Source organism: Tachyglossus aculeatus, chromosome 4, assembly GCF_015852505.1.
Source record: "Tachyglossus aculeatus isolate mTacAcu1 chromosome 4, mTacAcu1.pri, whole genome shotgun sequence".
NCBI classification, from domain to species: Eukaryota; Metazoa; Chordata; class Mammalia; order Monotremata; family Tachyglossidae; genus Tachyglossus; species Tachyglossus aculeatus.
In genome coordinates, this window is record NC_052069.1 from 48,445,028 (window position 1) to 48,463,487 (window position 18,460).

Sequence of the window (18,460 nt, forward strand, 5' to 3'; positions counted from 1 at the left end):
AAGGATGATAGTGCTGTCTACAATGACGGGAAAGTCAGGGAGAGGGCAGGGTTTGGGAGGGAAGATAAGGAGTTCAGTCTTGGACATATTGAGTTATAGATGGCAGGCAGACATCCAGATGGGGATGTCCTGAAGGCAGGAGGAGATGGGAGAAGCAGCGTGGCTCAGTGGAAAGAGCCCGGGCTTTGTAGTCAGAGATCATGGATTCAAATTCTGGCTCCACCAATTGTCAGCTGTGTGACTTTGGGCAAGTCACTTCACTTCTCTGTGCCTCAGTTACCTCATCTGTAAAACGGAGATTAAGACTATGAGCCCCTCGTGGGGCAACCTGATCACCTTGTAACCTCCCCAGCGCTTTGAACAGTTCTTTGCACACAGTAAGTGCTTAATAAATACCATTATTATTATCATTATGAGACTGGAAGGAGGGAGAGAGAGCAGGAGCTGAGATGCAGATTTGAGTGTCATCAGCATAGAGATGATAGTTGAAGTCGTGGGAGCGAATGAGTTCACCAAGGGAGTGAGTGTAGATAGAGAACAGAAGGGGACTGAAAACCGACCCTTGAGGAACCCCTAAAGTAAGGGGATGGGAGGGGGAGGAGGAGCCCACAAAGGAGACTGAGAATGAACAGCCGGGGAGATGAGGAGAACCAGGAGAGGACAGATTCTGTGAAGCCAAGGTTGGATAGCGTGTTGAGGAGAAGGGGTGGTCCACAGTGTCGAAGACAGCTGAGAGGTCGAGGAGGATTAAGGTTAGAGTATGAGCAGTTGGATTTGGCAAGGAGGAGGTCATTGGTCACCTTCGAGAGGGCAGTTTCGGTGGAGTGGAGGGGACGGAAGCCAGATTGGAAGGGGTCGAGGAGAGAGTCGGCGTTTGAGGAATTCAAGGCAGCGAGCGTAGACGACTCTTTCTAGGAGTTGGGAAAGGAAGGGTAGGAGGGAGATAGGGCGATAACTGGAAGGGGCAGTGGGGTCAAGAGAGGGTTTTTTTTCGGATGGGGGAGACGTGAGCAGGTTTGAAGGCAGTCATCATCATCAGCAGCAGTAGCATCAGTAGCATTAGCATCACCATGATCCACGGCAGCGGCGCAGTCAGGCTCCCCGGCTACTTGGTGACGTACGAGCTTCGGTGATGTGGGTACGGGAGGGTTGCGTGGGTTCCCCCTCCCTCCTTGCCATCCCCTCCCTTTCCCCCTCCCCCTCCCACCCTCAGACCCCCGGGCCGCCGGTCTTCAGGACCAGAGGGAGGGACCAGCGGCTCCCATGGAAACCGGATCCACCTGGGCCGCCGCCTGATGACGGATGATGGTCCAGGAGTCCCCGGCTCCCGCATCGGGGGCCGCTCCCTCTCGGGGCTCCTCGTCCGGGGGGGGGGGGGAGGAGGAGGAGGAGGAGGAGGAAGAGGGGGTGGCTGGAAGGGGAGGGGGGCTAGGCCGCCCGATTGGCTGCAACAAAGCAGCACCGTGCTGGCTGAAGAGGTGGAAAGGGGTGTCCGAGCCAGGGGGCTTCCCAACTTGAAGGGCAGCGACACTTAGCTGTGGGGGGGGGGGAGGAGGAGGAGTAAGAGGAGGAGGAGGAGGAGGAGGAAGAGGAGGAGGAGAAGGAGAAGGAGGAGAAGGAAGAGGAGGAGGAAGAGGAGAAGGAGGAGGAGGAGGAAGAGGAGAAGGAGAAGAAGGAGGAGGAGGAGGAGGAGAAGGAGAAGGAGGAGGAAGAGGAGGAGGAGGAGAAGGAGAAGGAGAGAAGGAGAAGGAGGAGGAAGAGGAGGAGGAGGAGAAGGAGGAGAAGGAGCCTCCTCCCGTTGGGCTCCGTCAAGCTGTGGAGGGCGCAGCCAAAATGAACAGCAGAGTGACTTTCTTCGAGGTGGGTTACGTGCATGGCATTTCTCTCTCTCTCCCTCTCTCTCTCTCTCTCTCTCTCTCTCTCTCTCTCTCTCTCTCTCTGTCTCTGTCTCACCTTCTCTCTTTTTGAGTTGGAAAGGGATGCCCGAAGCAAAGTTGAGCCCTTTCTGCGGGGAGGGGGGTTGGATGGGCAGAGGGACCCCTGCGGTCGACCGGGGTGGACAGGGAGTGGGCAGCTGCCCCTTGGCCTCAGAAGCTGGGCAGAAGCAGGGGCAGCCTGGGCAGGGGCCGTAGAGGACGCCTTTGCCCTCGTTCTTGGGCGCCTCTGCATTGAGGAGGGATGGACGATTGGACGGATGGACGAATGGATGGAGCCCCTTGTAGCCACTGCCATCTCCCACCTGAGCAGCTCTGCCTTCACCGGCCCGGAGACCTCCAAAAGTGTCCGGAAGGGAAGGCGGAGGAGGGGCACAGATTTCTTTGGTCATTCTCTGTCCACCGTCGAAGCAAAAATCTGTCTCTCTCTCTCTCTCTCTCTTCCCCCTCTCCCCTCTTCTCTGAGGAAGGCCCCCTCGGCGGCCACAGTTCTCCACCACCGGGCAGGGGTTGGTCAGAGGCTGGGCAGGACCTGAGCAGGGCTGGTAGGGCCTGGGCAGAGGCTGGGCAGAGGCTGGGCAGAAGCTGAGCAGGGCTGGTAGAGGCTGGGCAGATGCTGGGCAGGAGCTGGGCAGAGGCTGAGCAGAGGCTGAGCAGAGGCTGGGCAGGAGCTGAGCAGAGGCTGGGTAGAGGCTGGGCAGGAACTGGACAGAGGCTGGGCAGGAGCTGAGCAGAGGCTGGGTAGAGGCTGGGCAGAGTCTGGGCAGGAGCTGGGCAGGGGCTGGGCAGAGGCTGGGCAGGAGCTGGGCAGAGGCTGGGCAGGAGCTGGGCAGAGGCTGGGCAGAGGCTGGGCAGGAGATGGACAGAGGCTGGGCAGAATCTGGGCAGGAGCTGGGTAGGAGCTGGGCAGAGGCTGGGCAGAGGCTGGGCAGGAGCTGGGCAGAGGCTGAGCAGAGGTTGGGCAGGAGATGGACAGAGGCTGGGCAGAATCTGGGCAGGAGCTGGGCAGGAGCTGGGCAGAGGCTGGGCAGAGGCTGGGTAGGAGCTGGGCAGAGGCTGAGCAGAGGCTGGGCAGGAGATGGACAGAGGCTGGGCAGAGTCTGGGCAGAGGCTGGGCAGGAGCTGGACAGAGGCTGGGCAGGAGCTGGACAGAAGCTGGGCAGAGTCTGGACAGGAGCTGGGCAGAGTCTGGGCAGAGGCTGGGCAGGAGCTGGGCACAGGCTGGGCAGAGGCTGGGCAGGAGCTGGACAGAGGCTGGGCAGAATCTGGGCAGAAGCTGGGCAGGAGCTGGGCAGAGGCTGGGCAGAGGCTGGGTAGGAGCTGGGCAGAGGCTGAGCAGAGGCTGGGCAGGAGATGGACAGAGGCTGGGCAGAGGCTGGGCAGAGGCTGGGCAGGAGCTGGACAGAGGCTGGGCAGGAGCTGGACAGAAGCTGGGCAGAGTCTGGACAGGAGCTGGGCAGAGTCTGGGCAGAGGCTGGGCAGGAGCTGGGCAAAGGCTGGGCAGAGGCTGGGCAGGAGCTGGACAGAGGCTGGGCAGAGGCTGGGCAGGAGATGGACAGGGGCTGGGCAGAGGCTGGGCAGGAGCTGGGCAGAGGCTGGGCAGAGGCTGGGCAGAATCTGGGCAGAAGCTGGGCAGGAGCTGGGCAGAGGCTGGGCAGAGGCTGGGTAGGAGCTGGGCAGAGGCTGAGCAGAGGCTGGGCAGGAGATGGACAGAGGCTGGGCAGAGGCTGGGCAGAGGCTGGGCAGGAGCTGGACAGAGGCTGGGCAGGAGCTGGACAGAAGCTGGGCAGAGTCTGGTCAGGAGCTGGGCAGAGTCTGGGCAGAGGCTGGGCAGGAGCTGGGCAAAGGCTGGGCAGAGGCTGGGCAGGAGCTGGACAGAGGCTGGGCAGAGGCTGGGCAGGAGATGGACAGGGGCTGGGCAGAGGCTGGGCAGGAGCTGGGCAGAGGCTGGGCAGAGGCTGGGCAGGAGCTGGGCAGAGGCTGGGCAGAGGCTGGGCAGGAGCTGGGCAGAGGCTGGGCAGAGGCTGGGCAGGAGCTGGGCAGAGGCTGGGCAGAGGCTGGGCAGGAGCTGGGCAGAGGCTGGGCAGAGGCTGGGCAGGAGCTGGGCAAAGTTTGGGCAGGGGCTGGCAGGGGTTTGCAGGGGTTGGGCAGGACTGGAAGGATTGCCCAGGAGATGACTTATCCCTGGTGTCCTCTTGCAAGCCACTCATCACATGGCCGTGGGACCTGGGGAAGGGCCACGTCCTGGGGTGGGGGCTCTGGGGCCTTTCATCACACTGGCTCTAGTTTCATCCTGGGCAGTACCAGGGACACGGGTGTGGAGAATTCGTGGTGATCAGAGATGCCCACTTCCATCCCCCTTCCTCCCTCACCCCCTGGCTAGGCAGGGAGCCTGCTCTTAAGGATGAAAGACAAGTTCCCACTCGACTCTGTCCCTTCACTGTCAAAGGTTAGGCACTAAAGAGAAAAATTCCAAAGCCCATCAAGTTCTTGGAAGAGTTTAGAAATTGCCAACTGCTTGGCCGCATGTGGCGGCTTCTTGTTTTGGTCAATACTTTCTTCAAAAAAAAAAAAAAGCAGACCTCAACAGACTTGTTCATCAGATGCATAGTTTATACAGAGTTTGACTACTGACCTGGGCATTGTTGCAAGGTGAAATTCTCTCCCCGTCGCTTTCGCCCATGAAACTCCCGTTAAAGATGTGTGTATGGTTGTGCGCATTACATGTATATAATAATAATAATAATGAGGCATTTATTAAGCACTTACTATGTGCAAAGCACTGTTCTAAGTGCTGGGGAGGTTACAAGGTGATCAGGTTGTCCCACAGGGAGCTCACAGTCTTAATCTTCATTTTACAGATGAGGGAACTGAGGCCCAGAGAAGGGAAGTGACTTGCCCAAAGTCACACAGCTGACAATTGGTGGAGCCGGGATTTGAACCCATGACCTCTGACTCCAAAGCCTGTGCTCTTTTCGCTTAGCCACACTGCTTCTCTATATGAACAAACCAGACAGATAATCTGTATTAGAAGCGGAAAATCTAAATCAGCTGGGGAAGAGTGAGGTTACGAACTTGTTAAATTCCGTGAAGCATTTTGGAAGGACGGGGATTTCAGTTTCACATAGCCCTAACAGAAAATTAACAGGCACAATGTGCTACTCTCTTTCACACACACAAAAAGACTTCTGCGACTTGAAGTGCTAAATTGCCCCCTTAGTTTCTGGTGTCCAAGTTCTGGAGAAACAATGCAACTGATTTGTCATTATTTCTTGTTCCATTCACTCATTTACTTATTCCACTCTAGATCTACAACAGGTGGGAACTAACTGAATCTCATATCTGGTTATTTGGTTGATTTATTTATCCATTCATCTATTTATTTAGAATCCGAGGTCTCTTTTTAGAAGTCTGAGAGAGAAAAGACTGGAAAACGTATCCATAAAGAAGGAGATTAGGACCTTTAATTCACCATATATATGTACATATATATACATAATAAACATCCCCATTGCCAGAATTTTCTAGATTCTCTTTAAGGTAAATGAAGGATGATGTTGGTTTGAAGTGAAAAATGCTTCACAATCGTGGACCGAATAAACAAGGATCACCAAGGGAAAGATATTATTTGGAAGGCAAAGAAAAAAACCCAGCAATTCTTTGTTTACATCTGCCTAGCTCTGCAGTTTCCACTATATGTCAAGTGCTTAGTACAGTGCTCTGCACACAGTAAGCGCTCAGTAAATACGATTGAATGAATATGTTTATCTAGACTCCAAGGCAAGATGGGAGAAACACCTCTAACGTATAATGACATTCCCATGCTCTTGGGACTTTGCAGCAAAAAGGAATCTTGGAACACAAAGCCAAGGAATTAGGCCTGGAACTCAAATTAGGCAAAGAAAAGTGGTGCAATTATGAGTGTAAATATGGTTGTTTGAATCGTATCCTAAGTCAGTGAGGCAGGGCAAAAAGTAATCAATCAAGCCACTTTCACCACCTGGGGATCAGAGTATAACATTTTATTAGAAAGTAGATTTAGCTATTTCATTACTTCCTAGATTTATTGGTACATTTGAAAAACAGTTCACAGCAACATGCCGGTGGAGCTTAGAATTGGGAACAAAAGGAATGGCCACCAAGGAAAAGCTACAGTGAAGACTGTGACTGTTATATTCTTATATCGTACTCTCCCAAGCACTTAATGACAGTGCTCGGCGCCCGGTAAACTGGAATTAGAACCCATGACCTTGTGACTGTCAGGGCCGTGCTCTTTCCGCTGCACTGTATCAGTCGTATGTATGCTCTGAAGAGCAATGTTTGAGATGGAAAGTTAAACTTCCTGGATTTCTTTCCTTATCTTGCTATCACTTTCCCATGTGATGTTCCCGGGGTTCCCAACCCTCAGTGCTCTGTGACAGGAATATCGCTTTGTTTAAAACAGTCTACATCATCCTCTAACAACTCAGCCTGTACCCTACATAGTAAAATAAACCACGACTCCAGGATTTTTGCTACATCCTGGACCGAAGTGGTCAGACACGAGACTAACTGAAAGGTGGATTCGGTGGTCCTTTCCCCACCGAGGTGCAATCAATCAACGGCACTGAAGCACTTATTTTGTGCAGAGCACTGTACTAAGCGCTTGAATGAGTACAATAATTCTAGTTCTAGTTGTTCTGACGATTTTAACACCTGTCTACATGTTTTGTTTTGTTGTCTGTCTCCCCCTTCTAGACCGTGAGCCCGTTGTTGGGTAGGGACCGTCTCTGTATGTTGCCAACTTGTACTTCCCAAGCGCTTAGTACAGTGCTCTGCACACAGTAAGTGCTCAATAAATACGATTGAATGAATGAATGAATAAATGCTGTCATTTGTATCAATATCTGTCTCCCCATCTAGACTGTAAGTTCATCAAGGGCAAGGAACATGCCTACCGACTCTGTTATATTGCACTCTCCCAAGCACTTAGTACAGTGCTCCACACTCAATAAATGCAATCGATTGACTGCTTGATTCTAAAGATGCCATGCAGGTAGAACCAACAGGATTTCACAACATATTGAATGTGTGGGTTGAATTCGTTCAGTTAGTCATATTTATTGAGTGCTTTCTGTGTGCAGAGCACTGTACTAAGTGCTTGGGGGAATTCAATATAGCAATAAGTGGGCACAACAAGCTTACAGTCTAGGTGGGGAAGCAGACATTAATATAAATGAATAAATTACAGATATGTACAAAACCCTACTGAGAGCTCACCTCCTCCAAGAGGCTTTCCCAGACTGAGCCCCCTTTTTCCTCTCCTCCTCCCCATCCCCCCGCCCTACCTCCTTCCCCTCCGCACAGCACCTGTATATATGTTTGTACAGATTTATTACCCTATTTATTTTACTTGTACATATTTACTATTCTATTTATTTTGTTAATAATGCGCATTTGGCTTTAATTCTATTTGTTCTAATGACTTGACACCTGTCCACATGTTTTGTTTTGTTGTCTGTCTCCCCCTTCTAGACTGTGAGCCCGTTGTTGGGTAGGGACCATCTCTTTATGTTTCTAACTTGTACTTCCCATGCACTTAGTACAGTGCTCTGCACACAGTAAGCGCTCAATAAATAAGATTGAATGAATGAATGAATGAAAGATGAGTTGTACATATTTACTATTCTATTTATTTTATTAACTATGTGCATAGAGCTATAATTCTATTTATTCTGACAGTTTTGACACCTGTCTACATGTTTTGTTGTGTTGTCTGTCTCCCCCTTCTAGACTGTGAGCCCGTTGTTGGGTAGGGACCGTCTCTATGTGTTGCTGACTTGTACTTCCCAAGTGCTTAGTACAGGGCTCAGCACACAGTAAGCGCTCAATAAATATGATTGAATGAATGAGGATAATGCCAAGGTTATGGGCTTGGGATGCAGGGAGGGTGGTGGTGCTGTCTACAGTGATAGGAAATTCAGGGAGTGGTGTGGGTGGAAAGATGAGGAGTTCTGCTTTAGATGTATAGCATTTGATGTGTCAGTGTAGAGAAGGAGAGAGGTCAGAGGTGGAGAGGTAGATTTGGGAGTCAACCATGTAGAGGTGGTGATTGAAGCCATGGGAGCGAATGAGTTCTCCAAGGGAGTGGGTGTAGATGGGAATAAAAGGGGCCCCAGAACTGAACCTTGAGGGACTCCCACAGTTAGAGGGTGGGAGGCAGAAAAGGAGCCCATGAAAGGGGAAGAATGAACAGTCAGAGAGATCAGAGAGATAGGAGGAGAACCGAGAAGGCAGTGTCAGTAAAGTCAAGGATAGATAACGTAAACTTCCACATCTGAACAGTGCTACACACCTAGAAGGCACTCAATTAATGCAAATTGGAAGATGAGCTACAGAAGCCTTAATTTAATGATAATAATTATAATTTTGGGGTATTTGTTAAGCACTTACGATGTGCCAAGCACTGTTCTAAGCACTGGGGGAGATACAAGGTAATCAGGTTGTCCCACATGGGGCTCACAGTCTTCATCCCCATTTTACAGATGAGGGAACTGAGGCCCAGAGAAGTCAAGTGATTTGCCCAAAGTCACATAGCAGGCAAATGGTGGAGCCAGGATTAGAACCCATGACCTCTGACTCCCAAGCCCGTGCTCTTTCCACTGAGCCATGCTGCTTTAAGCATTTTTCAATCTGAAAGCAAGTGTGCAAACTGCACCCTATTAAAATCACAGACATTAAAATCACATCTCCTCCAAGGGGCCTTCCCTGATTGATGGCTCCTTTCCCCTACTCCCTCTCTGTTCTGCATCACCCATGCACTTGGATCTGTGCCCTTCAATCCCTTGATAGTCATCCCACCTTCAGCCTCACAGCACTTCTGTACATATCCTTAAAATTTATTTATTTCCGTTAATGTCTATCTCCGCCTCTAGACTGTAAGCTCCTTGTGGGCTGGAAACATGTCTTCTAATTCATTCATTCATTCATTCAATCGTATTTATTGAGCACTTACTGTGTGCAGAGCACTGTACTAAGCGCTTGGGAAGTACAAGTTGGCAAGATACAGAGACGGTCCCTACCCAACAACGGGCTCACAGTCTAGAGGTGGGCTCACAGTCTAGAGTTTATTAATCGCTTACAATGTACAAAGCACTGTTCTAAGCGCTGGGGAGGTTACAAGGTGATCAGGTTGTCCCATGTGGGGCTCACAATTTTAATCTCCATTACAAGGTGATCAGGTTGTCCCATGTGGGGCTCACAATTTTAATCTCCATTACAAGGTGATCAGGTTGTCCCATGTGGGGCTCACAATTTTAATCCCCATTTTACAGATGAGGGAACTGAGGCCCAGAGAAGTGAAGTGACTTGCCCAAAGTCACCCAGCTGACAAGTGGCAGAGATGGGATTTGATCCCATGACCTCTGGCTCCAAAGCCCAAGCTCTTTCCACTGGGCCATGCTGCTTCTCTAATATGTACATATATACTGTGAGGCTGAGGGAGGGGTGAATAAAGGGTACGAATCCAAGTGTGAGGGTGGCTCAGAAAGGAGTGCGAGAAGAGGGCATAGTCATTAGGGGAGGCCTCTTGGAGGAGATGGGCCTTCAGTAAGGCTTCGAAGAGGGGGAGAGTGATCGTCGGTCGGAAATCTGTTGCATAAAGAGGAAGGACAGTCCAGGCCAGAGGCAGGACGTGGGCGAGGGGTCGGCGGTGAGATGGGCGAGATCGAGGAACAGTGAATAGGTTGGAATTAGAGGAGCAAAGTGTGCACGCTGGGTTGTAGGAGGAGAGTAGCGAGGTGAGGTAGGAGGGGACAAGGGGATTGACTGCTTTAAAGCTGGTGGTGAGGAGTTTCTGTTTGATGTGGAGGTGGTTGGGCCTTCCCTCTTCATCCAAACTGCTACAACATTGATCCAAGCACTCATTCTTTCCCACCTTGACCACTGCCTCAGCCTCCTCACTGACCTCCCTGCAGGTTAGAGGTCTCTCCCCCACTTTCCCCTCTCCCCGTCCCTGTCCCAGACTGTAAGGTCGGTGTGGGCGGGGAGCAGGGAATGTGTCCGTTAATTGTTGTATTGTACTCTCCCCAGAGCTTTGTTCAGTGCTCTGCACACAGTAAGCGCTCAATAACTACGACTGAATGGATGAATGAATCCTCTCTCCCCGCTTTCCAGTTCACACTCTGTTGCCCAGATCATTTTTTTGAAAAAGGGCTCAGTCCTCATCTCCTCACTCCCCAAAAACCTCCACTGGTTGTCCATCCACCTCTGCACCCAACAGAAACACTTTACCACTTTTAGGCAGTCAGTCGGCTCTCTCCCCCTCACCTTACCTTGTCGATCTCCTACTTCAACATGCTTCACTTCTCTAACGCCAGCCTACTTTTTGTACCTCCATCTCATCTATCTCGCCGCTGGCATCTTGTCCATATTTTCCTTGAGCCCAGAACTCCCTCCCTTTGATATCCACCAATCTCCCTACCTTCATTACCCTCTTAAAAGTCGCATCTTCTCCAAGAGGCCCTCTCAGATTAAACTCTTTATTTCCTCTATCCACCCTCCCCTCTGTGTCGATTATGAATTTGGTTGTGTATCCCTCAAGCACTTAGATACGCACCCCAACCCCATGATATAAATACCATAAAAATACTTATGAAAGCATTCTTGTACACGACTATTTCCCTTACCTCTAATCTATGTAAATGTCCATCTCCCCCTGTAGGCACGAAATGTGGGCAGGAAATGTGTTTACCAGCTCTGTTGTAATAATAATGATGGCATTTATTAAGCGCTTACTATGTGTAAAGCACTGTTCTAAGCACTGGGGAGGTTACAAGGTGATCAGTTTGTCCCACGGGATGCTCACAGTCTTAATCCCCATTTTGTAGATGAGGTCACTGAGGCACAGAGAAGTTAAGTGACTTACCCAAAGTCACACAGCTGACAATAGGCAGAGCCAGGATTTGAACCCATGACCTCTGACTTTGTACTTTCCAAAGTGCTTAATATAGTGCTCCCTTCAAAGTCCTACTGAGAGCTCACCTCCTCCAGGAGGCCTTCCCAGTCTGAGCCCTCTTTTCTCTCCTCCTCCCCATCCCCCTCACCCTACCTCCTTCCTCTCCCCGCAGCACCTGTATATATGTTTGTACTGATTTATTACTCTATTTTACTTGTACAATATTTACTATTCTATTTATTTTGTTAATAATATGCATCTAGCTTTATTTTTATTTATTCTGATGACCTGACACCTGTAGACATGTTTTGTCTTGTTGTCTGTCTCCCTCTTCTAGCCTGTGAGCCCGTTGTTGGGTAGGGACCATCTCTTTATGTTGCCGACTTGGACTTCCCAAGGGCTTAGTACAGTGCTCTGCACAAAGTAAGGGCTCAATAAATACGATTGAATGAATGAATGAATGAAATGAATTTGGGTGGGTGGGTGGGTGGGTGCCTTGAAATCATTTCAACTGTTGTTTGTGTCCTACATTCATTCATTCAGTCATATTTATTGAGTGCTTACTGTGTGCAACACTGTATTAAGTGCTTGGGAAGTACAGTGCACTTTGCTTTTTAATTCATTAAAACAAACTGCCTACTTGTGCTGCTCATGGGCAAATGTGAGGAATAAGTCATGGGATGCAAGACAGAAGACTGTGAGGAAGAGAGCCAAATTCTAGGTTGCATGCACCTTAATTCACTCGTCTTAGGCTGTCAGTCGTTTTCGACCCATAGAGACATCACGGACACATCTCTCTCAGAATGCCCTGCTCTCCACCTGCAATTGTTCTGGTAATAATAATAATAATAATAATAATAATGATAATAGTATTTGTTAAGCGCTTACTATATGAGAAGCACTGTTCTAAGCACTGTGGGGGATACAAAGTGATCAGCTTGCCCCACGTGGGCAATGTAGATGTTTTAGATCAGAGCACTGCTAGTTCCCTTCTAGACAACATTTTGGCATAATGCAGTGGGACAGAGACTGTGTCTAACCTGATTACCTGATGTAATAATAATAATGACATTTATGAAGTGCTTACTATCTGCAAAGCACTGTTCTAAGCGCTGGGGTGGTTACAAGACGATCAGGTTGTCCCACAGGAGGCTCACAGTCTTCATCCCACTGTACAGATGAGGGAACTGGGGCAAAGAGAATAATAATAATAATAATAATGACATTTATTAAGCACTTACTATGTGCAAAGCACTGTTCTAAGCACTGGGGTGGTTACAAGACGATCAGGTTGTCCCACCGGAGGCTTACAGTCTTCATCCCCATTGTACAGATGAGGGAACTGGGGCACAGAGAATAATAATAACAATAATAATGACATTTATTAAGCACTTACTATGTGCAAAGCACTGTTCTAAGCGCTGGGGGGATACAAGGTGATCAGGTTGTCCCACGTGGGGCTCACAGTCTTAATCCCCATTTTACAGATGAGGTAACTTAGGCCCAGAGAAGTTCAGTGACTTGCCCAAAGTCACACAGCTGACAATTGGTGGAGCCGGGATTCATTCATTCATTCATTCATTCATTCATTCATTCATTCATTCAATCATATTTATTGAGCGCTTACTGTGTGCAGAGCACTGTACTAAGCGCTTGGGAAGTACAAGTTGGCAAAATATAGAGATGGTCCCTACCCAACAGCGGGCCCACAGTCTAGAGCGGGGTGACAGATAACAAAACAAAACATGTGGACAGGTGTCAAGTCATCAGAATTAAATAGAAGTAAAGCTAGATGCACATCATTAACAAAATAAATAGAATAGTAAATATGGACAAGTAAAATAAATACATATGTACAGGTGCTGTGGGGAGGGGAAGGAGGTAGGGCGGGGGGGATCAGGAGGGGGAGAGGAAGGAGGGGGCTCAGTCTGGGAAGACCTCCTGGAGGAGGTGAGCTCTCAGTAGGGATTCGAACCCATGACCTCTGACTCCAAAGCCCATGCTCTTTCCACTGAGCCATGCTGCTTCTATCTACCCCCACTGCTTAGTACTCTGCTTGTTACATAGTAACTGTTTAACAAATACCATCATTACGATTATTTTCACAGAAAAGAACTCAGTGGTTTCACTGAGAGTAGTATTCAATCAATCCTATTTACTACAGTGCCTAGAATAGTAAAAGCTTAACAAATAGCGTTAAAAAATAACTCTCCGTTACCACTGACCCACTTGGGTATCAGGAGACTGTCACAGTGAAAAATAAGAACTGTGGTGTTCGTTAAGCACGTACTGTGTGCCAGGCACTGTACTAAGCATGGAGGTAGATGCAAGCAAATGGGGTTGGACACAGTCCCTGTCCCACGTGGGGCTCACAGTCTCAATCCCCATTTTACAGATGAGGTAGCTGAGGCCCCAAGAAGTGAAGTGACTTGCCCAAAGGTTATAAGGCAGACGTGTGGTGGAGCTGGGATCAGAATCCATGACGATCTGACTCTCAGACCTGTGCTCTACCCAAAGTGCCATGCTGCTTCTCTAAGCAGTTGGTCGCCGTTACCCAAAGGAGCCCGCATGGAGATCGTGACTCGCGATGGATCAGTCAATCAATCAATCGGATTTATTGAGCGCTTACTGTGTGCAGAGCACTGTACTAAGCGCTTGGGAAGTACAAAATAAAGAGCCTAACTGGCCCCGTGGGCCAAAGTGCCCCATCCCAGCCCAATTCTGGGAGATGCCCATCTTGGCAGCCAACACTTGGGCCTTTTCTGTTTTAAGAACCCTCAAATCAATTGATCAATCGATCCTATTTATGGAGCGCTTACTGGGTGCAGAGCAGTTTACCCTCCATCCAAACTGCTACTGCATTAATCCAATCACTCATCCTATCTCGCCTTGATTACTGTATCAGCCTCCTTGCTGACCTCCCTGCCTCTGTGTCTCCCCACTCCAGTCCATACTTCACTGGACTGGATCATTTTTCTACAGAAACGTTCAGGCCATGCTTTTCCACTTCTCAAGAAATTCCAGTGATTGCCCATCCACCTCCTCATCCTATCCCGCCTAGATTACTGCGTCAGCCTCCTTGCTGACCTCCCTGCCTCTGTGTCTCCCCACTCCAATCCATACTTCACTGGACTGGATCATTTTTCTACAGAAATGTTCAGGCCATGCTTTCCCACTCCTCAAGAAATTCCAGTGGTTGCCCATCCACCTCATCCTATCCCGCCTAGATTACTGTGTCAGCCTCCTTGCTGACCTCCCTGCCTCCTGTGTCTCCCCACTCCAGTCCATACTTCACTGGACTGGATCATTTTTCTACAAAAACGTTCAGGCCATGCTTTCCCACTCCTGAAGGAATTCCAGTGGTTGCCCATCCACCTCATCCTATCCCTCTTAGATTACTGCGTCAGCCTCCTTGCTGACCTCCCTGCCTCTGTGTCTCCCCACTCCAGTCCATACTTCACTGGACTGGATCATTTTTCTACAAAAACGTTCAGGCCATGCTTTCCCACTCCTCAAGAAATTCCAGTGGTTGCTCATCCACCTCCTCATCCTATTCCACCTAGATTACTGCGTCAGCCTCCTTGCTGACCTCCCAATCTCCTGCATCTCCCCACTCCAGTCCATACTTCACTCTGCTGCCCGGATCATCTTTTTACAGACACGTTCAAGACGCATCACCCCCACCCCACCGCCTTAAAAATCTCCAGGGGTTTCCTATTCACCTCCGTTTCCGAAAAAATCTCCTCACCATTGGCTTCAAAGCAGTCCATCACCTCACCCCCTCCTACCTCCCCTCGCTTCTCTTCTTCTACAGCCCAACCCACACACTTTGCTCTTCAGATGCTAACCTTCTCACTGTGCCTCCAACTCGCCTGTCTCACTGCCGACTTCTGGCCCATGTCTTACCTCTGCCCTGGAATGCCCTCCCTCCTCAAATCCGACAGACAATCACTGTCCCCCCACCCCATAAAAGCCTTATTGAAGGCACGTATCCTCCAAGAGTCCTTCCCAGACTAAATCCCACTTTTTCTCATCTCTCACTCCCTTCTGCGTTGCCCTGATTTGCTGCTTTGCTCTTCCTCCCACCTCCCAGCCGTGCAACACTTATTTATATACCTGTAATTTAATGTATTCGTATTAATGTCTGCTTATTTGTATGGCTTCGTGGAAAGAGCACGGGCTTCGGAGTCAGAGGCCACGGGTTCGAATCCCGGCTCCACCACATGTCTGATGTGTGACCTTGGGCAAGTCACTTCACTTCTCTGAGCCTCAGTTCCCTCATCTGTAAAATGGGGATTAAGACTGTGAGCCCCCACGTGCAACAACCTGATCACCTTGCATCTCCCCCAGCGCTTAGAACAGTGCTTTGCACATAGTAAGCGCTTAACAAATGCCATCATCATCATCACCATCATCATCTTCCCCCCTCTAAAGAGTGAGCTCATTATGGGCAGGGATTGTCACTGTTTATTGCTGTACTATACTTTCCCAAGAGCTTAGTTTGGTGCTCCGCACACAGTAAGTGCTTAATAAATAAATTTTGAAAAAAATTGAACATCAAACAGAAACTCCTCTCCATTGGCTTTATAACACTCAATCAACTTGTGCCTTTTTACCTCCCCTTGCTACAACCCAGCCTACACACTTCACTCCTCAGATGCCAACCTTCTCACTGTAAGTTGATCTTTGCTAATTCGCCGCTGACCTCTCCCCATGTCCTGCTTTTGGCCCGGAATGCCCTCACTCCTTATATCCAGTTAGTTTTCGCCACCTTCAAAACCTCTTCCAAGAAACCTGCCTCTACTTAAGCCCTCCTTTCCTCTTCTCCTCTTCTTCTCTTCTCTTCTTTCCTCAGTGGAAAGAGCATGGGCTTTGGAGTCAGAGGTCAGGGCTCTGCCAATTGTCAGCCGTGTGACTTTGGACAAGTCACTTAACTTCTCTGGGCCTCAGTTCCCTCATCTGTAAAATGGGGATTAAGACTGTGAGCCCCCTGTGGGACAACCTGATCACCTTGTAACTTCCCCAGTGCTTATAACAATGCTTTGCACATAGTAAGTGCTTTATAAGCCCGGGCTTTGGAGTCAGAGGTCATGAGTTCAAATCCCAGCTCCGCCAATTTTCAGCCGTGTGACTTTGGGCAAGTCACTTAACTTCTCTGGGCCTCAGTTCCCTCATCTGTAAAATGGGAATTAAGATTGTGAGCCCCCTGTGGGACAACCTGATCCCCTTGCAACCTCCCCAGTGCTTAGAACAGTGTTTTGCACATAGTAAGAGCTTAATAAATGCCATCATTATTATTATTATTATTATAAATGCCAGCATTATTATTTATTATTCTCCCATTCCCTTCTGCATTGCCCTGGCTTGCTCCCTTTGTTCATCCCCCCCTCCCAGCTCCACAGGACTTGTGTACATATCTGTAATTTGTTTATTTATATTAGTGTCTGCCTCTCTAGATTCTAAGCTCTTTGTGGGCAGGGAATGTGTCTGTTTATTGTTATATTGTCCTCTCCCAAGCGCTTAATACAGTGCTCTGAGCACAATAAGCTCTCAAGAAATATGATTGACTGACTGACTGACAGACTGTACTGAGCACTTTAGAGAGCGTGCTACAACAATTAGTAGAAATGCTCCCTGCCCACGATGAACTTACAGTCTAGAAGGGGAGAGGGATAGAAATATAAATGAATAAATTGTAGATGTAATAATAATGATGATGGTATTTGTTAAGCACTTACTATGTGCACTGTTCTAAGTGCTGGGGGGATACAAGGTGATCAGGTTGTCCCACATGGGGCTCACATTCTTCATCCCCATTTCACAGATGAGGTAACTGAGGCACAGAGAAGTAAAGTGACTTGCCAGAGTCACACAGCTGAAAGTGGCGGAGCTGGAATTAGAACCCTTGACCTCTGACTCCCAAGCCTGGGCTCTTTCCACTGAGCCACGCTGCTTCTCATAAGCACATAAATGCTGTGAGGCTCTTTAGTGTGGTGAATAAAGTGTGCAAATCCAAGGGCTAGGGCGACAAAACAAAACTCAGAACTTCCAAATGCTTCCCAAACTCCTTTCCTTAGCTCACTGTGGGGAGGGAATTTGTCCGCTAACTCTTTTATAGTGTCCTTTCCCAAGTGCTCAGTACACTGCTCTGCATACAATCAATCAATCAGTCATATTTATTGAGCGCTTACTGTGTGCAGAGCACTGTACTAAGCGCTTGGGAAGTACAAGTTGGCATACAGTAAGAGCTCAATAAATATGATTGATTGATTGAATAGTTCCCGGCTCATCATGGGCAAGTGCCTCCTTTCTTTTGATAAAGTCATGTTGGAACCCTTTTTTCAGAGGAATTTCAATTTTTGGGCCAGGTGTTTATTCATTCATTTGATCGTATTTATTGAGCGCTAACTGTGTGCAGAGCACCGTACTAAGCGCTTGGGAAGTACAAGCTGGCAACCTATAGAGACGGTCCCTACCCAACAACGGGCTCACAGTCTAGAAAGGGGAGACAGAGAACAAAACAAAACATGTGGACAGGTGTCAAGTTGTCAGAACAAAAAGAATTAAAGCAAAATGCACACCATTAACACAATAAACAGAATAGTAAATATGTACAAGTAAAATAAATAGAGTAATAAATCTGTACAAATATATATACAGGTGCTGTGGGGAGGGGAAGGAGGTAGGCTGCGGGGATGGGGAGGGGGAGAGGAACGAGGGGGCTCAGTCTGGGAAGGCTTTTTGGAGGAGGTGAGCTCTCAGTAGGGTTTTGAAGGGAGGAAGAGAGCTAGCTTGGCAGATGGGCAGAGGGAGGGCATTCCGGGCCAGGGGGAGGACGTGGGCCGGGGGTCGACGGTGGGACGGGCGAGAATGAGGTACAGTGAGGAGGTTAGCGGCAGAGGAGAGGAGGGTGCAGGTTTAATCCCCTCTCAGGGTCACATCTGGAGAGTTTCCAGTCCTCTACCAGTCTCAGCTACGGGAGGGAGACTCAAGCAGAGGCCTGTCTTAGCTTGGCCAGTGGCTAGTAAGTGGAAGGCCATCTGCTACAAGTCAAAACTCACCCAGGCTGGGCAGCAGCAGCATGGGAGAGAGTCGAGGGTGGAGACTTGAGTTTACTGGGACCGTCCTATATGTTGCCAGCTTGTACTTCCCAAGCACTTAGTACAGTGCTCTGCACACAGTAAGCGCTCTATAAATACGATTGAATGGATGAGCTGCACGGAAGGCGGCAATGGTAAACCGCTTCCGGATTTTTACCAAAAAAAACCTGTCTAGCCACACTTCCAGAATGAGTGCTGATGGAGAGGGAGGCGGTCTGGGAGAGATGCGTCCGTGTTGTCGCTGTGGATCGGAAACGACTCGACGGCATAAGACAAGTTTACTTTAAACGGCACAGAGTAAGCGCTCAAGAGCGGTGTGGGTACCTCCTTCTTTGGCTGACAGTATCTGGAAACCTTTTTGTGGAGAGAGAGAGCCTTCTTTTGGAGATGTATGTAGGAACCCAGCAGGGAGGTTTCTCCTGTTAGTGAGGCATTCATTCATTCATTCATTCAATCGTATTTATTGACCGCTTACTGTGTGCTTAGTACAG

The 18,460-nt window shown here is 49.2% G+C and overlaps 1 protein-coding gene across 1 annotated transcript in view; it reads left to right on the top strand.

The window, feature by feature from the left end:
* Nucleotides 1-1,768: 1,768 nt before the first annotated feature.
* LOC119926671 (very-long-chain enoyl-CoA reductase-like) overlaps nt 1,769-18,460 on the top strand; it is an 85,524-nt gene continuing 68,832 nt past the window's right edge. The window contains exon 1 of the mRNA XM_038744934.1: nt 1,769-1,860. Coding sequence (XP_038600862.1) covers nt 1,834-1,860 — 27 coding nt within the window. The 5' untranslated portion in view covers nt 1,769-1,833. The remainder of the gene's footprint in view (nt 1,861-18,460) is intronic.